We start from the raw sequence: 24,560 nt of genomic DNA, 5'->3' as shown, positions 1-24,560 counted from the left end.
GAGGAGTGACAGGCCCCACTAAAATGTGGGGGTGTGGCCTAAATATGGGAGGTGTGGCCACCTCCCTCACTTAGGCCACACCCCCAAAATGTTTAGAGTGGGTGAAAGAAAACTCTAAAAACTCTAAAATCAGCAGCAGCACACACCTACAGCATGTGCTGTACTGACAGGGTGAGAGCTAATGCTGAGCCTGCTGTCAGCGAGATGCTCATGCTGAGCCTGCTGTCAGCACAGCACATGCTGTAGAAGTGTGTGCTGTTGTTGCTGCCCAGGAGGGACAGAGGGGGAAAGGAGGGGTCAGACCAGGGCCCCTGCCGGGCCCCTCCAGCAAGCCTGGGCCCGGGTAATTAGTACCCAGTACCCACTCCCCCCCCCCCCACCTTCCCCTCCTTGGCTGCCCTGCTAATACTAACAGGTGTGGTTTTTGTGTACAAGACAAAAATGCATCTATATGATAAAATATAACAACATATTAAACAAATGCTTTAATAGCAATTTCTTGATGTCTATATGGGCCTGATTCAGAGTTGATTGCTGATGTGTAAATTCGCAATCCACGGTATTATTGAATGACTGCCTGAGCCAAAATAGCGACAAAAATAGTTGTAATTACAATCCCCTGGCAATTTGACTGTCAGGAAGCCGGCTTATGGGGTGGTAACCAGATGTTTTCAGGGAGTGTAAAACAAATGCAGGCCTGCACAAGCGATGTAAGGAAGAGTTTGTGACATCAGTGCTGGCCTCGATCAGCCTATCTCCGTAGCAGAGTTGTGGAAGGGCCAGACTTACTCACATTTGCACAGACTGGGAAAATAATTCAATTTGGGGAGTGAACTGTGTATTATGGATACCCAACAGGATAGTGGATAGCAATATTTTGGGATTTTACTCATGGATTTACACTGGGCGGGTTTTCTTTCTGACTGGGCAGCGGCTATCTTCTTGCAGTAATCTGCAACTATGTACATGAGCAATCGGGTCTGTATAAGGGCCTATATAGGCTATCTGTACATTTTTGTTAATTGGCAATCTGCTCTACATAGAAAAAAACTAATATTCACTTATAAAAATTGAATATAACACAAATGTCCCTCATAAAAAAGAGAAACAAATCAGAATTTTTTTTTTTAATGACACTGTAACGTGACTCAGAGAAAGGTGCCATTATCTTCCGAATGGACCACTGGGGATTTCTTTTCTCCTAAAGTCTAAAGTTGATTGTTTGATACAAATGCTGCAGAAGAGGTGCAAGAAATCCATCTTCTTCCTGTACATGCACTATCCCGTACACATGGGGCCATGCATTCAGCACAGATGGTGTAATGGTTAGCATTACTGTCTCAAAGCACCTCCCACAATCCAAAAATATACTGGTAGGTTAATTGGCTCCCAACAAAAATGAACCCTAGAATGAATGTATGAGCGTGGGCCGTCCTTTAGGATACTCAGGACGGCCATGTAGGGACAGGAAATATGCGCCAAAAGACACAGACCACGGCCTTGGCATGCCTACAAAATGAAGGTGTCACGCTCTAGTTTTGCACAGTGGTCCCACATTACCACATTGCAGTATGTCAATCATGCCACAGCTTTGGGGCACTGCGATTAGTAAATACCAGAGTTTGTAGTAGACCGCTAGGTTACATACAGCACCGAATCAGGCCCTACATTTGTTATTCCTTCTGTCCTTAGAGTAACGAGGCAGCGTTTTTCATACCCTTTATTACTGGCATATACAATATGTATGTACTGCAGTGGTACAAGCACCCCCACTTACCAAGACGCCCCACAGGCAGGACAACTGCACACATGGGACTACCTTCATTTTAAAGCTCTTTAATACATTATGGGCCTGATTCTGGTTGATTCGGTAAAGCTGCAAAGATCGCAGCCGGAGAAATCATTTGATGGTCGACAAACATCTAATGATTTCTCCTGCCTTCGCAAATATAAGTCAGTGGAAACTGACTTATATTAGCGTGTGCCAGGACGAAGACAGCACACCCGCGGCGCACTTGGTCCGGCCCGCATTCTCATGGGAATGCCTAGCACTTTCATGGGGACGCTCATGAAATACTGGGCGTTCCAATGGCTCAGCAGCGCCTCCGACCCTGACCGCCTCCATCCTGCTCCCCCCTATGCGAGCGCCACGCTGACTATGCAAGTCGGCGAAGGCTCTGCACATGGGCATATGAGAATATGCGCATGCGTAGACCTTAAACACGCCGGGGACCGAATCCACGAGAACGACCCCCTATATACTTTTGATATATTAAAAGAGAACATGGCTTTTAATAAAGACAAAATTGGTCCAACAATCCTAAATACCATACAAATAAACATGTTACAGTCTCCAGGTTGGTGTAATCGGCATCAGCAGTAGTACTGAGGTATCCTTATAAAGTAGACTGGATAAGACTTAAGACTAGATCCTGTCAATGAAATGCCATAAAGCCTTACCTGTCAGATACGTGGCACTGGTTTGGTCTCTCACTGCCCGCAGCTCCAGAGTAACAGAGTAGCTGTTACACCACTGAGTGACTTGAGCAGATGACACCGCAAGTAGTGACAAATGTTAACTCGTTCATGAGAACTAGCACAGTGCCAGCAGGAGTGCAGCCAGCAAGCCCTCTCCCATCAGAGCCAGCAGCAGCACAGCCAGCAAGCCCTCTCCCATCAGTACACTACACAGCAGTGCAGCCAGCACGCCCTCTCCCATCAGTACACTGCACAGCCTTACAGCTTGGCACTTCCCTTTAGTTTTTTTATACATAATGATTTTTTTTTAAAGCGCATGTAATCTGGTCCTATCAATTTTTAGAGTCCTCACAATGGTATATGGTCACTAGGTCGTCTAGCATTAGGTCAACATACATTAGGTCCGACCACTGAAGGTCAATATGACTGAAGGTCTTCATGGGGTTAGATCGACAGGGTCATTAGGTCGACACCAGCATTAGGTCGACAGTCAAAAGGTTGACATGAGGTTTTTCACCTTTTTTTTAGCCGACATATGCCGACAGGTGGTATTTCACTAGGGCGTGGAGGGAGGATAAAATAGTGTGCTGAGCGTAGCGAGGCACCGTGCCCAAATCATGTCAACCACAGCGAGCCATGCGAGGGGACATGGTGATACGTTCCGGTGTCCATGTCGACATTTGTGTCACAAAAACCATGTTGACCTTTGGACTCTCAACCTTCCCCATGTCGACTGAATGCTTGTGTCGACCTAATGGCCATGTCGACCTAACCCCATGCCGACCTTCAGTGGACTGTCAACCAAATGCTTATCCAATGATCCCTACCCCTTACAATACCGTATTTTAGGTGCATGACCAGACACAATCTCAGCAGGAGAAAAAGTACAATAACTCTCCTACTGAAATGAATTATAATTATACAGTATACTCTGTATGATGTAACAAAGTGACCCCCCAGTATACACTGTATGATGTAACCAAGTGACCCCCCCAGTATACACTGTATGATGTAACCAAGTGACCCCCCCCAGTATACTCTGTATGATGTAACCAAGTGACCCCCCCCCCAGTATACTCTGTATGATGTAACCAAGTGACCCCCCAGTATACTCTGTATGACAAATCAAAGTGAACTGGTCAGTAACAATGGTCTGAAGGCGGTATGCCTATGTTAGAAGAATCATAAGCAGGAGACAGAAACACCGATTTCAAATTCACTGAGAAGGGCAATTGGGCAGAAAATATTCTAAACACAGCGTCTCCAGTAGCCTAGTGTAGTATTATAATGGTATGCTGCCTGTGGTCTGTTATGATATAATCATTGTGATCTCTTGTTTACGAGTACAGTTCTTGTGTATAACACCCCCCCCCCCCCACACACACACACACACACACACACACAACTGTATGGGTTTATTTTTAGTAATGGAGAAGTCTGGTATTTAGGATGCGCATGAATCTGTCAGTGAGGATGACAGAGCAGGGACTCTCAAGATATTTATAAACTGTCAAGAACACATCCATGACTTACCAATGTCATTGCTTTTATCTGACGAGTCTCTGTCGGGAGTGCTGGATACAGTACTGGTTCCCACCTCTGCCTTTGGACTGTCGCTCCTGTGAGTTAAAATGGCAAAAAATCTTAGAAAACAAAACAAATGTAACCATATTTGAACATCTGTTATTTTTAGCATTTAAATCATTTTGAGAACATATCCAATAGCATTGATTTAAAAACCTTTAAAGACACTGCACTACAGAATAAAAAATGACATATAGTTCATTTCTATTTATTATAATTTAAGTCATTTTGTAAATAGATTAGATTGTGCTGGCATTAGAAAACTGCACTGAGAGCCTGATTCTGGTTGGCTCGGTAAGCTATGAAGATCGCAGCCTACCGAGTCCCAGAGTGCCCGCCCTGCCGAAATAAATCCCCTCGCATGTACCCGCAGCAGGAGAAATCATTTGATGTTCAACGACCATCTAATGATTTCTCCTGGGCTCACAAATATAAATCAGTGGAGACTGACTTATATTGCGGGCTCTGGGACGAAGACATGACGTCAGCCACCCACCCCGGCACACTGCATCGCGGCCGCATGTACATGGTAACGGCCGGCATTTGCATGGGGACGCCCATAACATTGGGAGCATTCCCATGTCAGAGTGCCGCCATTGTTTGTCCTACTTGCAGGGGTTTCTGGCTTCCTCTGCAGACAGGGCGCCATCGCTGGACTGTGGGGAGGTGACAGTGAGCAATTCTGCACTCGGTTGGGTCAGCTCCTGCCAGGTGATCAGCTCCCTGTTGCACGGCTGGTGCACACAAACCTGGACAGCGGTGTGGATAGGGGACCGGATCTGTGGGTTGATCACTGTAGAGTCTGTGCCTTTGTCAGCAACCCCTGTGTGTGCTTTAACTAGTGTAATGAGACGCACCTTCAGCATTCCTCTTAGACATGTGAAACCTATGCCATTGTTCGCTTCATAGATATGGGCTTCCACGAAGCCCTGGTTCACGCTCAGTAGCCATTTTGTTAACGCGCTTGTGCACAAGTCTGGTCTGCAATGGACAATATGGTGACTGTATGCTCACTATGGGGATAGCCCCTATGTGTTTTAAATAGCCTAATAAGACACATGTACATAAGTGCCCATATACAGCACATACATAACCTATGCAATAACATCTTCTGAGAAAAAAATGTCTATTTATCATACAGTACTGTATGAATGGCAGACTAAAAACATACAGAGAGAAAACAAAAAACAGGTCTCTGAGGATGGAGATTGGCACACTTATCCACTAGCCTATGACACCTGTATTGTACTGTACTGTACTGTACAGATGGAGCCACAGTTCCTTTAGCCAAGAATAAGACGCTTGAGGGTCTCAAATGCAAGCATATCCTATTCTCTGTGGATGGCACAGCTCCAATTGTACTGTAATGTATATCAATCCGACGCTGGAGTAGTGGAGCATGCCATCATCATAAATGTAATTAAATAATTTTACTGTTCTTACATCAAATCCAATGGAAGATGGTCAACTTTACCAAAAGTATGCTATACTTTTATGGTGGTTTATGTTACAGAAATCCTTATCACTGTGACTGTATGAAAGAATGTAAAAATGCACTAAGTTTAGATCTTCCAAGAAATGGCTTCTTTAGCCATCACTAGCCATGTATATATTACAGAGGTGACTGACACATGCAATTTCTCAGTGCTGGGAGGAAGGATTATTTCCCTGTGAGATGTGTGCTAAGTGTTTTTGCTAAGCTATTTAGAGTAGGCGATTTCCCGGTGTCTAGATCACCCATAGAGAGAGCATACACATGCAGCGATGTGTGCTATGCAATTTTACTTAACACAGGGTAGTGGTTCAGGATGACGTAGATCGGGATCGCTATTGCAGTCACTTGCTAATTGATATGACTAGATTTTGACTGCATGCACTGACTTAACTAGCAGGCTATAGTGACGTACGGGGCCAGGCATCGCCATCGCTATGGGGCCATACACAAGGACCCTTATTCTGATCGCCTCTCTCGGGCACGTATTCATTCATTTGCAGAGCGTTTCTTACCTCACTGCGCATGCGTACCATTCACAAAGCACATGTGCAGGTTCGGGCAACCGTGAGCGTTCGCGACCTTACAAGTCGGACTACACTAGCGAACTAACTCGTGTAGAGTAGGCGTAATGTGGGCATATAAATGGACGTGGCCACAAAACTGGACGGCAACCAGGGCGTATACTGAGGTGGTGGCTACATGTGCTGGGTGGAGGTCAAAATCATTCGCTCCGTAAAAGTAAGTCTCACGCCTCGCAGGCCAGCCGCTTATTGGCCCCACATCCGCACGGGCGATCAACAAGCACAATTGATAAACTACATGCACCTGCACCCAATACACACCCATGCAGCATACAAGTTAATCAATCATTAATCAATTAACTAACTTCATGGCAGCCACACGGGAAGCACACTTTTCCAGTTTAACCATTTACACTTCTCTGGATTCATATCTCTTATATATATTATTGTTTTTATTTTACCCACAATTGCACTTGTATGATTTGGTGCTTTTAAGTTCCATTTTAAAATAACAAACCTTAACACACAATTGTGCCTGTTATGTTGCCCCAATAGTAGACACACAATTACAACAAATCGACATGTGTCAACTCTCATACAAACATGCAAACATTCCAGGATCAGCATCAGGGTTTAAGCACAACAATTAAACAAAAAAATAAAAAAATTATGAGTGACACATTCATTTTCAACACATTTGTGGAACACATACTGTACATCGCCATTTAGTTTGGAAAGTGAAACATTACCAACACTAGAAAGAGACGGGTAATAACGGTTAATTACCAGATCGCTTTGGGGAGGCTATTAATTAATTGAAACCAATAACCATCATGAAATGATGGTAATTGGTTAATGAGTTGGATATTACTTCCTGTGGCGTGTGAAACACCCACAGAGCCTGTTTGCTCAGCCACCCGTTTGGCGGCACGCTGGATGCCCGAGCGGAAAGGGCGAGCTCCGTGTGAACATGATAGCGTATGTGCGGTAGCACGCCACTCCCCTTTACCTTTAGACGTGAATGGACGGGTTCGCCGGTCTTATGGGTGTGCCTTTGCTGCCCGTGTCCATGTGTGGTCCGTTCGCTCGGCTACGTGAGAATGTGTGTCTGAGCGAATCAACCAGAATGAGGGCCAAGGAGCGTTCTGTGCTTACTTTCTAAGCGATCTAGTCAGATTGCTTAGAAATAAGCACAAAATCGCTCCGTGTGTATGCCCCTCTATGAGGCTTTTTCTGCTTTCTATAAGACAATATAATTTGAATTTATGGCTGGTTGTACCTGACAGGAATGCATCCTTTTCTGTGACTTTACTAAGTATACAGACATATTGCATTGGAGCAAGGAATATGACTGCTCTTAGATATGTCCCCCATATGGCCCACACCATTAACCAGTCATCGCTATAATATTCAAATGTGCTCTGTTCTCTTATACCATATACCTTATGCACTGTACAGTGACACCATATTCTTCTCAACGATTTCCTTTATCCACATACAGTATGTGGCTTTGAGAGTTATACAGTACATAAATTGTGGGTTAGATTAAAAGGCTACACAGTTATAATAGCAGCAGTTCCATCACCTACAGCTGTAAATGTCACATAAAGGTGAATGGCACTATTACTCATTACATCAATAAGCATTTCTGTAGCCAGGGGCCTCTTTTGGATGAGTTAGGCGCTTATTTATTATTATTGCCTCAAAAGAAAGATTTTCTACCTCCTCGTGGCAAAAAGATAGATCACTTTAACAACAAAATCACCAGGGCAGCAGGCAGCTGAGCCATGCTGAACTCCCAGAATGCTGGCTGGCATCGGTAACGCAGGTAAGAATACTCTTAAGTAGTGTACACACAGAGCAATTTACTTGTACACATTCAATTTAAACTATATAGTACAGATCTGTACTATGTAGTCTTACCTGCAGAGTCTATGTTTCTATTTGATTTTGATGCCGCAGGGCCACGCATCGAGATCGAATCAAAAGCATTCGATTTCAACTTGATTTTGCTTATATAAGCAAAATTTAACAGAAAATAGACTACAACGAGGGAGCCTTACCATGCATGACCTAGCTTTGCCAGAATACACATGTGGGTACTACACACATTGCAGTTAAAGAATCTAATGTAACAACAATCACCAAGAAATTATATATTGATATCTATTTAAATCTGAAGCAATGGTTTTCCATCCTGAGAAGGCAACAGTGATTAAAGGATAACGGCAGTACGTGGTAAACTTACAATATATGCTTCCAGTTGTGAAAGATAGGGCTTTTGGAGCTGGATATATACTGTAGTTAATCTCATCCAAAAGATGGGCAGAAAGGCAGCATCCACTTTGCTATCTCACAGTACGTGGAGATGGACTGCCATTTTGTCTGAACAGCATCTGGCCTCCTGAAACTAGGATACCCTATTTGTATGGGCCGACATGGTCAACATACAGTAGATAAAATACTAGGTGAACTTGTACATTTTCCAAATGAGTTTGGCATTGATTTGGTTTCTAAAGAGCAGCACCACCTTTACATTTTGTGTCAGTATCAGTGATGATTGTGCTGATAAACAGGGGACTCAGGGTTAAATGTATAAAGCTTGGAGAAATGGTATCGATCATCAGAAAGAATGTTATATGCAAAGTGATAATGCACCAGCCAGTCCATAGGGGCAGCATGGGCGGTGTAATGGTTAGCATTACTGCCTCACAGCAGTAGGCTCGATTCCCACCATGGCCCTAACTGTGTGGAGTTTGTATATTCTCCCCGTGTTTGCAGTTGTTTCCTCCAGGTACTCCAGTTTCCTCCCATAATCCAAAAAATATACTGGTAGGTTCATAGGTTCCCAACAAAATGAACCCTTGAATGTGTGTGTGTGTGTGTGTGTGTGTGTGCACATGTGGTAGGGAATAAAGATAGTAAGCTCCACTGGGGCAGGGACTGATGTGAATGTGCAACTATTTTCCTTATTGCTTTGTAAGGATATCAATATGCCTATCCCAAGCATGTATAAATTGCTGTACTGTATTTTCCTCTACCACCTCTGATGGGAGGCTATTCCACTTATCCACTACCCTTTCTGTGAAGTAATTTTTCCTCACATTTCCTCTGAATCTTCCTCCCTCTAATTTCAGTGCATGTCCTCGTGTTCTGTTACTCCTCTTCCTGTGAAGAATGTCTCCCACCTGTACCTTGTTAAAACCCTTGGTATATTTGAAAGTTTCCTCAGTGTGGGTCTGGAAGGATGCTCTTACACAAGGAACAAAAAGGGTGCGTGACCATTACTAAAGCTGCCTGTGGAGATAGAGAAAAGTTTGGGTTCTAGAAGTCAGACAGTCCAAGTCGGGACTAAAGTCAGGGCCCCATGTGCTTGGAGACCAGTGGAAGCCAGGAAGCCTACAGGAGCCAGGGAGAACCAGGAAACTCTGATACAGCATTTGTGAAGCTGTGGTAGCCACCCAAGCCAGGCCGGAGCCTGTGATATACCTCATACTTGCCTACTCTCCTGGATCAACCTGGAGGCTCACAAAAATTGGGTGCCACTCTTGACCCCCTGGAAGAGCAGGCAAGTCTCCTGGATTAATTTTTAAGGAAAAGGGAAAAGGGGAACATGGATCAGTGCACAGGTTGGTACAGGTCGAGTATCCCGTATCCGAATATCCGTTATCCGAATTATTCCGAAATACGGACATTCCAGAAAGTGAAAAAAAAATTTTTTTTTGCTAAAAACTCACTGGGGACATTTGTAACAGCATCACTGGGGACATGATATGTAACTGGCACTATATATGTGCAAGACAATGATTGCTTGGCATTCAAATTCAGTGCTGAGATAGTACACACATTTTGTTTCACGTTTTGAAACCTTGTTTTTTGGACAATTAAAATATGTTTGTGTGTATTTTATGTGGTAATAAAATATATTTGTGTGTATATTATGTGTTTATACAGCATAAATGCAAGATACTTCAAAATACATCATTGAAATATTAAAATATTCCGAAATACGGAATAATCCGTTATCCAAAATTCTCCTGGTCCCGAGCATTTTGGATACGGGATACTCAACCTGTAACAATTTGTTTAGTTTTGACAAATTAATTCTAGAACTCCACAATACATAGAGGTGTGGGAGGCCTGTTATACAGAGTCTCACAGAATAAGTGGCGTGGAGGTGCACCCTGGAGAGTAAATTGTATGTGAAAGCAAAAAGAAGGAAAGACTCTCTCTTTTTTTGGGGCACTCTTGAATTGTGATTACATTTAGTAATCTATTTGAACATCTGTCGGGATGTTTTTGGCATGTCTGCGATGTATTGAGGGTTAGGTGTTAGGACACAAGCTTAAAGATGATACAGACTATGTTACACCACTCTTTGATAAGAGCCCTGGTGTGGGGGCGGTGTCATTAGTTGGGATTGGGTTGCTCGTGAGGGTACTAGTTACACTTGGGGAGGTGGGGTGGGTAGTTCTATCCCAGGGTATGGTTGAGTCTAAAAATTAACTTTTATTAGTTTACAATAAAATAGAAACTAGACAAAAAAAGTTTTCAGGCGTTCACACACAAACATATAAACATATATAGAAACACACTCAATGGTCTGTGCCCGCCGGGCATTCAGTCCTCTTGTTCAATATTCTGCAAGGATGTGTATCTACCGGTTTATGGGAATCAGGCCTGTCAGGCCTGCCCGTAGGCAGTCTGTCAAAGATCCACTGCCGTCCAACCACCTTCTGGCACTGCAAACGTCCAATTTGGCAAATTTTGAGCCTTGTTGTGTGCTTGCTGTCCCCAAAGTGGTTCTGTGACAGATAGGTATTCTATCAACACCTGATCTCACGCTCTGTCAGCAAAAAAACCTGGTACACATTTTGAACCTGAAATCGGCGATTATAGTCCCGGTATATACAGTGCCGGTGCGAGGCACCGGAGCGCCCCAGGCGGGGGATGGGGGGACGCTCCGGTGCCCACCCGCCCCCCGGACGCTGTACAGGAGGAGGGGAGCTGGTGATTGAGGCGGCAGGCCGCCGCGACGCTGGGGGGGGGGGGGGGGAGCTGTGATGCTCACCCGGCCGCTGTACACGTGGGGTGCCGGTGATTGCGCCGGCAGCCCACCGCTGCGTTTTGGGGCGGGGGGTGATGCCCGGCATCATTTCCCGGGGCTGGGGGGTGGCGGAAGGTATAGGAGGTGACACTCACCTCGCTGGTGCCACTCACCGCTGCACAGGTCAGGACCCGTGCAGCGGTTCCTTCTTCTGCGACTGGCGGGGAGATCCGTCCCTAGTCCCTGCTGCAGCCGCTGACTGCGTAGCGCTGCTGCCACAGAGGCACTGTTCCCCACTGACGCCAATGGTGAGGGGTAGGTCGGCATCTTCTGGGACCAGTGTCTCACCACCAGCGCTAGGCAGCCATCGCCAGCAGCAGGGACCAGGGACAGTTTTTAGAATGCTGCTGCTGATTTAATTGTTGGGCTGAAGAGGCGCCCTCCAGTGGCCGGCGCCCTAGGCAGCTGCCTAAAGCTGCCTAGTGGTAGCGCCGGCCCTGGGTATATACTAGAGTATGTCAGGTAGAGAGCCTATTGATACTGGAATTTACACAGGCTGTCCCTAACTTGGAATATCTATTTGTTTCAGAGTAAAATTCTAGACATCCTGGTGTTAGTTTCAATAAAACCCAGATCAAATGTGGCTCTGTAACAAATAAATCTGACAGTTGCAGTTCTGACCAATACAATGTATCCCGGTTATTTCAATTCCCTTGCAGAGTTTTGATGCAATTGAGTAATGGTTATCTTGTTCTAAACAGTCTAAAAGTTGCAGTTCTAACCATACAGTGTGTCCAAGTGGTTTCAAATCTCTTGTAGAGGTTAAATACAAGTGAACACTGGTTATATTTGAACAAGAGGATATGTAGGCTTACAGTGGCCTTATAAGAGCAGGCAAGTCTCCTGGATTTTCTGATTGATGCTGACAGTAAAGCACCATTTCATTTATTTACATGAAAAACAGTGTGTGGTGCCTGATTAAATACCTCAACACTGAGCTAATTCATCCCCTCTATTGAGTTAATGACCCCAGATCATAACAATTTACATAACTATAATGAGTTTATTTCATTGATGATCAACAATGGTACCTCTGTACTTTAACCTTTTGAGTGTCAACGTTGCTATAAGACACAGGTCTTCAACCTGTGGCCCTCCAGATGCTGTGGAACTACATTTCCCAGCATGCCTTGACAGTTTTGGCATGCTCTTATAGGAAAAAATGTGGCAATGCATGTTGGAACTTGTAGTTTCACAACATCTGGAGGGCCATAGGTTGAAGAGAGCCTCAAAATAGCGTACTTGGATTTAGACCTAACCATATTCAAATGGGTACATAAATTATTTTATTTCCGGCAATGGAAGAAATGTAGGGTGGCCCGATGAGTTTTTGTTACTCAATTAGAAGAAGGATTTTAGCTGCGGTAATTTCGATAGGATTTACCCAGTGCCCCAAGGGGAAAAAAATCAGTATTTTAAGTGAAATATATCAGGACTAGGTTCAGAACCACTATTTAGCCAATTATTGGAGATGTATGTTTTTGGGACAGGTATATGTGGGTCTGTATGGATAGGATAGGTATTTTTAAGGTTCCAATCTTTACTCCCATTTTTTTTTTCAGTTAGAGCTCACATAGCCATGGGGTAATCAAAAATTGATTGCGGTAAGTTTAAAAAAAAAATAGCACCATTACTACATGTACATATATACACACACACATATATATATATATATATATATATATATATATATATATATATATGAGAGTATGGATCATGAAGCTTTCTAAATGCAAGTCCCATGCTGACCAAATGTTGGAACGGTAATACAACTCCTCTATTAGTGGCATATCATGCTTAGATTGCAAGGCAGCCAGCGGAGTCACCTCTATGTCACCAAGTCAGGTTATTCTAGAACTTGGAATAAGCTTTCACTTGAGTTTGCACAACACTTGTGAGCTCAGATTACTTATAATTACTCTTAAGTGGAAAAGATCTTATGAAAGTGTTTAATGTCTTCAAAAGGGACATGCTCTTAATTCACTTATCACATTTTTAACATCGAACTTCATTATAAAGGTAGTTTTTATTTTTGTATTTGGTGGGGAAGGTTTATTGGCTTTAACAAACAAATTCTTGAAAATGTTTGTTATGAATCTCATCATCTTAACCGTGCTCAGTATGTTTTTAAAATGCTGCCAAGGCTTACGGTATAAATAACAAATGTTCTTCTAGCAGTACCTTCATCTCTCAGGTATAATTTGTGAGATGTAACTTACATACATGTAGCCAGCATTATGGAACACAACAAAGCATGTATGTGTGTATATATATATATATATATATATATATATATATATATATATATATATATATATATATATATATTCCTTCAGTAGTTCTCACATTGTGAAATACTATCATTTAGACCTCCTGCCAATCGATGTAAACAGAGTGACCCCAGTTTTTGTACAAAGCCCATGCCAGCTTGCATTTTTTTTACTTGGGGGGGCCCTAAAAGCTGCAAACAGCTTATGGGGGGTGCAAGTTGCCGTTGCGACAGTCTGGAAACCAAACGCACCCAAATTTGCACCCCTAGCTTCCTATTCTAGTACCGGACTCACACATTTTCGCTCACAGCCCTATGGGCTGTTAACAAAGATCTGCAAGTGTGATGGTACCGTAGGAGCGGCATAGCGCAGCTCTTACTCTCACCAGGAGCGGTTCTCATTTCATTGGATTCCCCCTTAAAGCTTTCCGGTCACTTAAAAATAGCACAGACAGACATATTGTGCTGTAATAATTATATACAAAAGTAACATCATTGTTGTATAAAAACTTATGTCTTTTGCTTTGAAGGGGTGATTATATTCTAAGAAAAGCCTTGCATGTCTCATAATTAATTTTTGTCTATTAATGTTCATTATATAGGTAGAAAACTATTTGTGTGTATGATTTATGGAAGTTGTGCACCAAAATGATTGTGAAATTATTAAATCTTATATGGAATACCATTTTAAAACCATTTGTGATTCTTTGAGTGACACAGGCAGAAGGTTATTTCATTGTAACTCATAACTTACCTAGTGTGCGTCACGGGCCCAGCTGGCCTTTCTGGTCTTTTTGGAGGGAGCGTGCCAGATCTATTTGATGAGTTAGCCTTGGGAGGGCGTGGTTTCTTTGGAGGTATAGCGGGAACAGAGTGCTTCAGTGAGCTCTCTACTTTGTGCTCCCTTTCGGGCCTCTCTGTAACAAGAGAGTGACAGGTGTTAGCGCGATCATTTCAGATATATAATGATTTTAAAAAAAGTCAATAGTTGTAATTATAAACTTTTCTTCAAAAAAGATTCCCAGGACACCACACACCTTCTGAACCAGTTTGACAAAATCGTACTGATGGTGGAACATGATCCTACCCTGGCACAGCGGCCAGATCATTATCTGCCAAAAGATCAGTACATGCAATTCTGAAATAATTTGGGATCCTGTGAATATTTTAACAATATAAATGGCTAAATATCCGGTATGATATATTGAAAATAAACTACAGTATTTGTATAAGAAAATGCTGTGAAGCAAACAGATTGTGATGTCAGAACGTTGCAAGAGACAGTAATTCAGGGACGGCTGCAGCGCAAACCATATGGTGCAAGGGAAAACTGCTAAGCACATACTGTAGGTCAGGGCTGGGCAATTGCGGCCCTCCAGAAGTTAATGAACTACACATCCCAGGATGCTTTGCATTAGTTTTGCTATGTGGCCATGCTGAAACTGATGCAAGGCATGCTGGGATGTGTAGTTCATCAACATCTGGAGGGCCGCAATTGCCCAGCCCTGCTGTAGGTTCTCAAACTTCGTCCTCAGGACCCCAAATGGCAAAATTCCCCACTTATCCCAGCAGGTATATTCAGTACTCAGACACATTTTAAAAGGTTCACAGGTGGAGCTAATGGTGCATATACACTAGATGACCTATCATTAACAATTTGCGCAATAAAAATATCATTAATGATATACTGTATGGTGCATATTGGCTAGTGTGTACACACTATGGGCCAGATTCTCTAAGCTTCAAAAGTGATAAAATGGAGAGTGATAAACAGCCAGCCAATACGCTCCTGTCTGACATTTTTCAAGCACAGTCTGTGACATGGCAGGTAGGAGCTGATTGGCTGGTTGTTTATCACTCTCCATTTTATCACTTTTGAAGCTTAGATAATCTGGCCCTATATCTTTAACAATGTGCACTCCCATAGGTAGATAACAATGTATTTCGTAGTCTGTACATAAAGTTCAATGATGACTATATAATCAATGACTGCATGTTCCGAGCGGGGGCTGGATGACGTCAATGAATGAGATCGCTAATGATATTGTTCAGTGTGTATGCACTACAGATGGAGCCCTCCTCGTTTTGCCCTTTAATAGGATTAAGTGAGTAATAAGATTTCTCTGCTAATCTCCTACTGTATTGTTCTATGTATTGTATTGCTGCTGAGAACAATAGGATAGCCATGGTTAGCCATGGTGAGCCACAACCTAAGGAACAAAGTTGAGAGAGGCTCCAACTGTATATCGTTTTCCCAGGAGTTCTGTGAAAATCGTCACCAATTTTGCTGGTGTAGCAAACCGTCTAGTGTGCACCCTGGGTGCCACATCAACTGACTTGAGAGCAGAAGGTGGCTCAGGAGACATTGGGGCAGATGTATTAAGCCTGGAGAAGAGATAAACTGGAGATAAAGTGGAGATAACTTGGAAGAGTTAACGCACCAGCCAATCAGCTGTGTTTGAAATATGATAGTTGGGATCTGATTGGCTGGTGCATTATCTCCTTCCACTTTATCTCCAGTTTATCTCTTCACCAGGCTTAATACATCTGCCCCTTGGTGCTGTAACATGCCCAGCGGATCCCACTTGGAGGTGCATCGCAAATATGAGCGCAATGTGGCCAAGCAGATGGTGGCTGTTTTTGTAGTCCAGACTGGTCATGTTACGAAGCTGGAAGCCATTTCCAAGCGCTCACCAAAAACGTGGTTTCAGTGACATCATAATCACCACAAGTCCAGAAAAGCAGTGGCTTTTTTGATCCCTTGAACTTCTTTGTGTTCCCACACAATAAACTCAAGATGGGATTTGTTTACAGACGCAGCAGTGGAGACCTTTGTCCAGCATGTATAAGACATACAGATCCAGCTATTTCACCAAGTGATTTGTGTGCATGCAACTTTACTTAACTACTCTGGTGAGTACTTTGCATAAATATAATGTCCACTTACTATTTGTAAATATTATACTTTATGTGCATTGGTAATCTTTTGCACACCCCTCATATGCTTACAAAATAATATTTGTACTGTCATTGAAGAAAGCAACTATAAGCTTCAGAGGCAGGGGCCACCAGTAGCACAAGACAGTTCCATTGGTTCCATAGTGGTGACATTGACTCCTTTACTAGTTAAATTTCATATCATGTGATTGCCTAAATTGAACAAACCTTATGTGCAACTATTTTTGAGTACATATAAGGATAGCTATCCTATTTTTAAAGTGTTAATACATTTTTTATATTGTGATTTTCCCATTGTTTGATTATCTTCAGTGAAACCGAGCGCTGTTCTCCCACCTTTTTTGCTCTGGTGTGTATAGTGGCTGCAGCACCACCTCACTTTGTCGCAGTTGAATCCTTCCTACCCACTTACTTTGGGAAAGAATTGTTGGATACTGGGTTTAGCTCTCACTCAGATCACCAGGGCTGCACCAGGAATTTTGGGGCCCGGAACGGATTTCCAGTCTGGACACCACGTGCCCCCCTCGGCCACTCCCCCCTACCTGGCACCGTTGATGAGCTGTCAGTGCGTGGAAACCCCCCCCCCCCCTTCACTTACTGCCCGACTCAGCAGGTCCAGAGAACAGCCCGGCTTCTTCAATTCAGTACACCAGCGGCCAATTAAAATGCAGCTCCAGCTGGTGAGCCAATCAGAGCTCATGTAACTGCATTGAAGCAGGCTGTGCTTCGGGACCTGCTGAGGATCGAGCGCAGCACAGGCAGCACACATCGGAGGGTTGCTGTGGGCAAAATGAGCTGCCCAGGCCCTTCCAGAGGCCGGGGCCCGGGACAGCTGTACCCACAGCACCCCCCTACCGGCGACCCTGCAGATCACTGTAATCAGTGCAAGACTGTTGTCACTACTGTTCAACAACTCCAGTACTATAGTTTGTAAGTTCTCAGAAGTGGTCTTTCTCCCTCATTTACTCTTTAGACAAGAAGCTATGTTTCTGTAATGTGGGTCAGACTCAGCTCGGAGCACTCTCTGCCTCTCTTTGCACCAAGTTTGTTATACTGTACTATACCATCATACTCCTCCACATGCCCATAAATACCATTAGCCCCATTTATGTAGAGGCCCCATATAAGCCATCAAACCCGGCCCCAGACTCCATCTCCAATTTAGGGCTGCTTTAGAAAGTTCCCAGGGCAGGTTTGCCATTTATGTTCAGTGGTGATACTGCAGTTATCAAAGTGATAAGTGAGTGCTGGTGATCACCATCATTATAAGCATGTATATGCACCAGTTATCATCAGACACACATAATTGATACATCTATTTACAGGCCTGTATGCATCTCTGTCTGGGTCTGCACCTGTCTGCAAATAAATGGAGTTATAGTCCATGGACTGTATTAGCCCAGCCCTCCTCTGTGCTGCCTATCCCTCTGTATATGGATATAACCAATGCATATTTTACAACAAACACACACATCCTATATAACAAAAGGCTAGCTCTGCTTCTAACCTTATATTGGAAGAATTCAGGTGTGGCCCCTAGATGGGGCCCAACTGAGCAACTGTTGCTCAGTTCGGCAGCGTACAGCCACTGGTTCTGAAATTAAGGTTATGTTGTTCTGTCATATTAACAGGCTGGTAACTAGTACACGGTATTTTGGATCTTGAAGTATTCATGCAAGGCTGCAATTTTCTTGCCATACATTTATTATTACGATTGGGCTGCAAAGTTGAAAAACATCACCACTGAATGCAAGCTAAAAGATGGTACAGCACAGCCTGTTATAAAGTATCAATACTGTAAGAGAATCTTTCGAAAGATAATGAAGTCATTGAAGCTTTTTTTTCTTTGTTGCTGTTTTTTTTTTTTTGTCTTTCTGAATTACTTTTACAACACGTTCCTTTATTATACCTGTATTTTCTTCAGTGTTTATTATGCTTTTGGGTACTCTTTACTTAGAAGGGAACCCACGATTTTGATCGTGGGCATCGTTAGTAAAAAATCTCGGGCATTGAATGCACTAAAAAATCGGGTGCGATCAACCGACGAGATGCCCGAGATTTCCCATAGGGAACAATGTTAAATGTCTCAATTGACCCAATTTTCATACCCCCACTATCCACGTCGGCGTGGAGTTGAGAATAGAAAGTGTGGCGAGCGCAGCGAGCCACCGAGCCCGAAGCGTGGCGAGCGCAGCGAGCCCCGCGAGGGTACGCGGACAGCTGTGAAGCCCGCGAGGGGACGCGGATACCTGTGAAGGTATCCGCGTCCGCTCGCCACGCTTCGGGCTCGGTGGCTCGCTGCGCTCGCCACACTTTCTATTCTCAACTCCACGCCGACGTGGATAGTGGGGGTATGAAAAGGTCGTAGGACGCGTACCGCCGCCCCTCGCGGGCTCGCTGCGCTCGCCACGCTTCGGGTTGACGTTGATCGTGGGGTGGCGTTAACAATTCGGGTGGCCATTATTCACTTCAGGGTGCCTATTTGGCCTCTGTGGCCCACTTAACATTGTTTCCTATGGAAAAATTGGGTCAATTGAGGCATTGAACAGGAAAATCGGGTCAATTGAGACATTTAACATTGTTCCCTATGGGAAATCTCGGGCATCTCGTCTGTCGCATCGCACCTGATTTTTTAGTGCATTCAATGCCCGAGATGGCCGAGATGGGCGCCCTTCTAAGTAAAGAGTACCTGCTTTTGTATTCCAGAATCCATTAAGGTCAATCAATGGTCAATCAATACAAAGAAGATAGAAAAGGCATACAAACAATTCAAGAACAAAGTGTTGCTTGGTTGTTTGCCCTTTATAAGAAGTAATGAAAAAAAAAAAGACACAACACTACTGTGGGAAAAGTGTATATTTTACAAAAATGCAACAGACGGGCATAAACCGCAACATTAATATTTAATCCATCCTGCATAATTGATTGCAATGGATTGTGTCTGTCCATGCATTTTGCGCCTTAGGTTTGTTATATTAAGTAACTGTCATCAAACAGATGTCTGTAGCACACTTACCTTTCTCCTCTGGCCTCTGTGGGAGGGTTTCAGGTCTTTCTGGAGGGACCTTCCTGGCATCTTGCTTCCTGTCTGATGTGCCTGTTACAGTAAGAGATTATATGAGATAACCTGTGTGAGTGTATATATACCTCAGCATAGGGCAGAGGAACACAGCATTCTGGACACAACTCAGGGATTACAGATATGAATCGCAAATCATTCCCCAGGGAAACAAGCAGCACTATGTAAATGCAAAGCAGCTTAGTCAGGACACCTTTGAGATTATCTGGTCTAGCACAATAGATTGTCTATTTAAGATTTGTATTTGTAATACCAAAATGTATAAACGGTGTCCCTTTTATCTCTGCAACCTCTATTTCGCTCATGATTTTTGATTTATTTAACACTGTTTAATATGCTAGCTGGGGTTTGATATTTTTTGTTTACTTACAAAAATGAGTTAGTGAAAATACAATGTAACCTGCCCTTGTGGCGCTCAGTGGCGTATGCATGCATGTTACCAGGACCTGTGGCAATATGCGCGTACTGTCAATTCTATTCAGATTTAGGAACTTCTCTGCTATTATGAACAGCTGTATTTACTATATGTTTTCCTTTGGTTTAGTGGATCTCAAACTGTGGGTCCTGACCCAAAAGTGGGTCCCGACCTTCTCAGCATGGGGTCGTGACTCCATGTTGCTGACCATCAGGCTGAGGACTTTTCTATTCTCAGTCAGTGATTCAAGGAGTCTGAAAAATCTGTTGAGTTGTCCGTTATATTAGACATGTGATGACCATCTGCAGTAACTTGCTGGGGTCCTGTAATTATTTCTGTTGTCTGATGTGGTCCCAGGGCAAAATAGCTTAGGGACCCCTGCTCTGGATTGATGCACACTATGGACACCCCCCCCCCCCCCCGAAGTCATCTCTCTTCCCCTTCTTCTGTATTTTGCTCTTACCAGCCCTGATTTTATTATGCAGATTGTCCTTAGCAGAGGCAGAACTCTGGGAGGCAATGGAGTCATCTGCCGCCGGGCTCCTGCTCCCAAGGGGGCACCTCTCATCCCCATCAAGTTTGAATCAGTTAATTGAAAACAGTTGATATTGCTAATGTGGCTGACTCCTCCTTCTAACATCATTTTTGCAAGTATCACACCCTGTATTAGATCCCATGACCTTACTGGAGACAGACACCTTACTGATTGAGCTATTTGGGGGGGCACCAATACTTATCTTGCCTCCGGGCAACTTGGATGAACTTACGCCACTGGTCCTTAGCATTACATTTTTCTTTCCCTCACTACTAATGTACCTTTTGGAGCATCCTTACCTTTTTTCTATATACAGCATTTATACATTTTGGGTTTGGATAGTGATTTTCTGTTTATTTTCAGGTGTATGTGTGTCTGTGTGAAGGATAATTGTATCTAGATATGTTGGAGGGACACAGACATATAGGGGGTTTTGAGGTGCCGATGCAAAGCGGCTATTGTATAAGAACCACTTTTAAACTCACCTGTCCCTGCTTTGGTTACAGGAGCTGATGGAGGAGGTGGCTTCTTAGGTCTCTGTTAAATAACATATCACATATTAAGACATACTGTATAATAAATATAATCAATACAACTGGGCACAGTTTGACCTACAAAAATCTTAAATTGAGGTTAAAACTTACTAAACATACCATAGAACTCTATAGGTGGATGCAATTAGGAAAATAAAATTTTTTTGTACCACAGTTGTCTTAAACAGATTTATTTGCTACAAATTCCACATCCCTCCCAAGGTGCAGCAACATAACTATTTCAGTAGAAGGGTCAACAGGCCTAAATCATGATGGTGTTGCACAGCCGCAAGGAAGCCGCTGTTAGGAGAAGGGGACCCCTGCCGGACCCTAACTCTGTTGCCTCAGACAGGAGTCGGCAGCTGTGTGCAGAGCTAGACTTCGCCTGGGCCCGTCTCGGCTGGGGAGCGAGTTAGGCCCGCTCCGCTCCGCTACAGGCAGGTCTTAAGGGTGGACAACACCTGCTGCCGAGGCCAGGAGAGCGCAAGGGGATAACCTAACTAACCCTGAGATGGCAAGGGACCCTAATCCCACTGAGAACAATGGCTCAACTACGGGCGTAACAATACGCAAAGGTGTACCATAAATCCAAAGCAAGTGTAACAATACACAGAAGTGTCTCAGTATAACCAAAAGCACAGTAAAGGAGGTTTGGGGGAATACCCCACTTATCTGTGCACAGCAGGACAGGTCAGCTGGAACCAGGGAAGGACAGGAGACTGCACACCGACACCGGAATGGCTGGATACTGGATACAGACACTGGGAACAAAACTGGAAGCTGCACATGGACACAAGGATGGGCTGGATACTGGATGCGGACTCAGGAACAAGCTGGAAGCTGCACACGGACACACAGATGGGCTAGATACTGGATGCGGACACTAGGAACAAACTGGAAGCTGCACATGGACACAAGGATGGGCTGGATACTGGACACGGACTCAGGAACAGGATGGGAGCACAGGAACACTTCTAGCAAAGACTGAAGCTATAACCGGGAGGAAGTAATAGGTGAGGAAGGTTTATATAGTGAACACCAGGAAGTGATCACACACATAGCCTGCAGGTGAGCATAGCAAGCTAGCAGTTGATGAGAACACCTGAGCCCTAATCACACACCCACACAGACAGAGTGAGCTGCAATGGCCCAGGCTGACCACCGGAGGTCACCAACGAGCAAATACCAACACAGACAGGAAAATACACAGGGAGCCAACACACAGGGGAATGCGTGAATCTGCGCATAACACCGATCCGCTGGAGGCGGATCGTAACAGTATCCCCCCCTAAAAAAGGTGGACTCCGGACACCTTAGTAGGATACGACAAAGACAGAACAGAGCTAATGTCTCCGACGAGACTTCTTCTTCTTCTTTGGTAAATTGGTAAAGGAAGCCGTCCCTGGTTTACAATAGGCTTCTTCGAAGACCATAGGGCCTTTATATACCGGATAACCATCAATCTCCGAATCAGAATCAGATACAGACTCAAGCCTAGACCTCAGTGCTCTAGAAGCTAACATTTCAGGGATATATCTGTTAGACGGAGTCAAGAAAGCACACCCCGCGGTAATAGCTAAGGGCTGGGCTTTCCACGCTGAATGACATGAGTTGTTCACGGGGGTAACATCACCAACGATCTCACTTGAGGTTGTGGCTATAGGGACCCCCCGTGAGGATATGGCCTTATGAGCAGATCTTTTGGCTGAATCTCCCAAATCCGAAGAAGGTTCTGCCGGCCAGGAGGTCGGCCCAGAGACATCTGAATCAACCTTATTGGGGCCAAATCTTTCTAATACAGCATCCTTAAATGCTGAGAAGTTCTTTAACAAGGGATCCTCAGACTTAACCAATTTGGACGCCCATCTGAAAGGCACACCTCTGAAGGAATATATTAGATATAACACCAAATTGTCAGAAGTGATGCCTAAAAACGGTCTGGACTCCATGATGATGACATAATGTTCTAATAATGCAACAAATTGGGCTAAGTCCCCATCAAAGACTATAGAGGTAGAAATATCATCCAAGACATCAGACATTTCACTCTGTTACCTGACTGGACTGCATATCTGGGACTATGGCCTGTGGGGCTGAGACTTTAAAGTCTGATGGTCCTTCTCGTGTGGCAGCACTATGATGAGTCTCTGGCTGAACAATACAGTGATGCATTTCTGACTGGGCAGCACAATGGTGAATCTCCGGCTGAGTAGCACTAGGGTGAAACTCTGGCTGCGCAACACTGTGAAGTGCTTCTAAGTGAGCAGCACGATAATGAGTCTCTGGCTGATCCGCACCATGGAGAAACCCTGGCTGTGCAGTGCTACGAAATACTTCGGAATGAGCGGCACGATAGTGAGACTCTGGCTGAATAGCACAAGGTAGACCAACAGCTGTTCTCTCGAAGCCACCGGCAAGGCTGGAACTTAGCTCAGAAGCAGGACAATCAGGATTCCTCTGAGAGATGGGGCAGACAGAGTCCCCTTTTGGGGCGACAAGACAGACAGAGTCCCCTTTTGGGGCGACAAGACAGACAGAGTCCCCTTTTGGGGCGACAAGACAGACAGAGTCCCCTTTTGGGGCGACAAGACAGACAGAGTCCCCTTTTGGGGCGACAAGACAGACAGAGTCCCCTTTTGGGGCGACAAGACAGACAGAGTCCCCTTTTGGGGCGACAAGACAGACAGAGTCCCCTTTTGGGGCGACAAGACAGACAGAGTCCCCTTTTGGGGCGACAAGACAGACAGAGTCCCCTTTTGGGGCGACAAGACAGACAGAGTCCCCTTTTGGGGCGACAAGACAGACAGAGTCCCCTTTTGGGGCGACAAGACAGACAGAGTCCCCTTTTGGGGCGACAAGACAGACAGAGTCCCCTTTTGGGGCGACAAGACAGACAGAGTCCCCTTTTGGGGCGACAAGACAGACAGAGTCCCCTTTTGGGGCGACAAGACAGACAGAGTCCCCTTTTGGGGCGACACAGGCTTGAACCCCCTTTTGGGGCGACACAGGCTTGAACCCCCTCTGGGGCGACACAGGCTTGAACCCCCTCTGGGGCGACACAGGCTTGAACCCCCTCTGGGGCGACACAGGCTTGAACCCCCTCTGGGGCGACACAGGCTTGAACCCCCTCTGGGGCGACACAGGCTTGAACCCCCTCTGGGGCGACACAGGCTTGAACCCCCTCTGGGGCGACACAGGCTTGAACCCCCTCTGGGGCGACACAGGCTTGAACCCCCTCTGGGGCGACACAGGCTTGAACCCCCTCTGGGGCGACACAGGCTTGAACCCCCTCTGGGGCGACACAGGCTTGAACCCCCTCTGGGGCGACACAGGCTTGAACCCCCTCTGGGGCGACACAGGCTTGAACCCCCTCTGGGGCGACACAGGCTTGAACCCCCTCTGGGGCGACACAGGCTTGAACCCCCTCTGGGGCGACACAGGCTTGAACCCCCTCTGGGGCGACACAGGCTTGAACCTCCTCTGGGGCGACACAGGCTTGAACCCCCTCTGGGGCGACACAGGCTTGAACCCCCTCTGGGGCGACACAGGCTTGAACCCCCTCTGGGGCGACACCGGCATCAGGCCG

At 44.9% G+C, this 24,560-nt stretch overlaps 1 protein-coding gene across 3 annotated transcripts in view; it reads right to left on the bottom strand.

The window, feature by feature from the left end:
- Positions 1-24,560, bottom strand: part of SH3KBP1 (SH3 domain containing kinase binding protein 1) — a 345,673-nt gene that overhangs the window by 22,012 nt on the left and 299,101 nt on the right. For all 3 annotated transcript variants that reach the window (XM_083172486.1, XM_083172487.1, XM_083172488.1), the window contains 4 exons: positions 20,927-20,978; positions 19,429-19,509; positions 14,209-14,371; positions 4,012-4,097 (listed from right to left, as the gene is read on the bottom strand). In XM_083172486.1, coding sequence (XP_083028612.1) covers positions 4,012-4,097; positions 14,209-14,371; positions 19,429-19,509; positions 20,927-20,978 — 382 coding nt within the window. The remainder of the gene's footprint in view (positions 1-4,011; positions 4,098-14,208; positions 14,372-19,428; positions 19,510-20,926; positions 20,979-24,560) is intronic.

The sequence above is a fragment of the Crinia signifera genome, chromosome 2, assembly GCF_055691185.1.
Source record: "Crinia signifera chromosome 2, ASM5569118v1, whole genome shotgun sequence".
Classification (NCBI taxonomy): Eukaryota; Metazoa; Chordata; class Amphibia; order Anura; family Myobatrachidae; genus Crinia; species Crinia signifera.
Note: the sequence above shows the minus strand (reverse complement) of the source record. Positions and strands in the feature narration are given on the sequence as shown.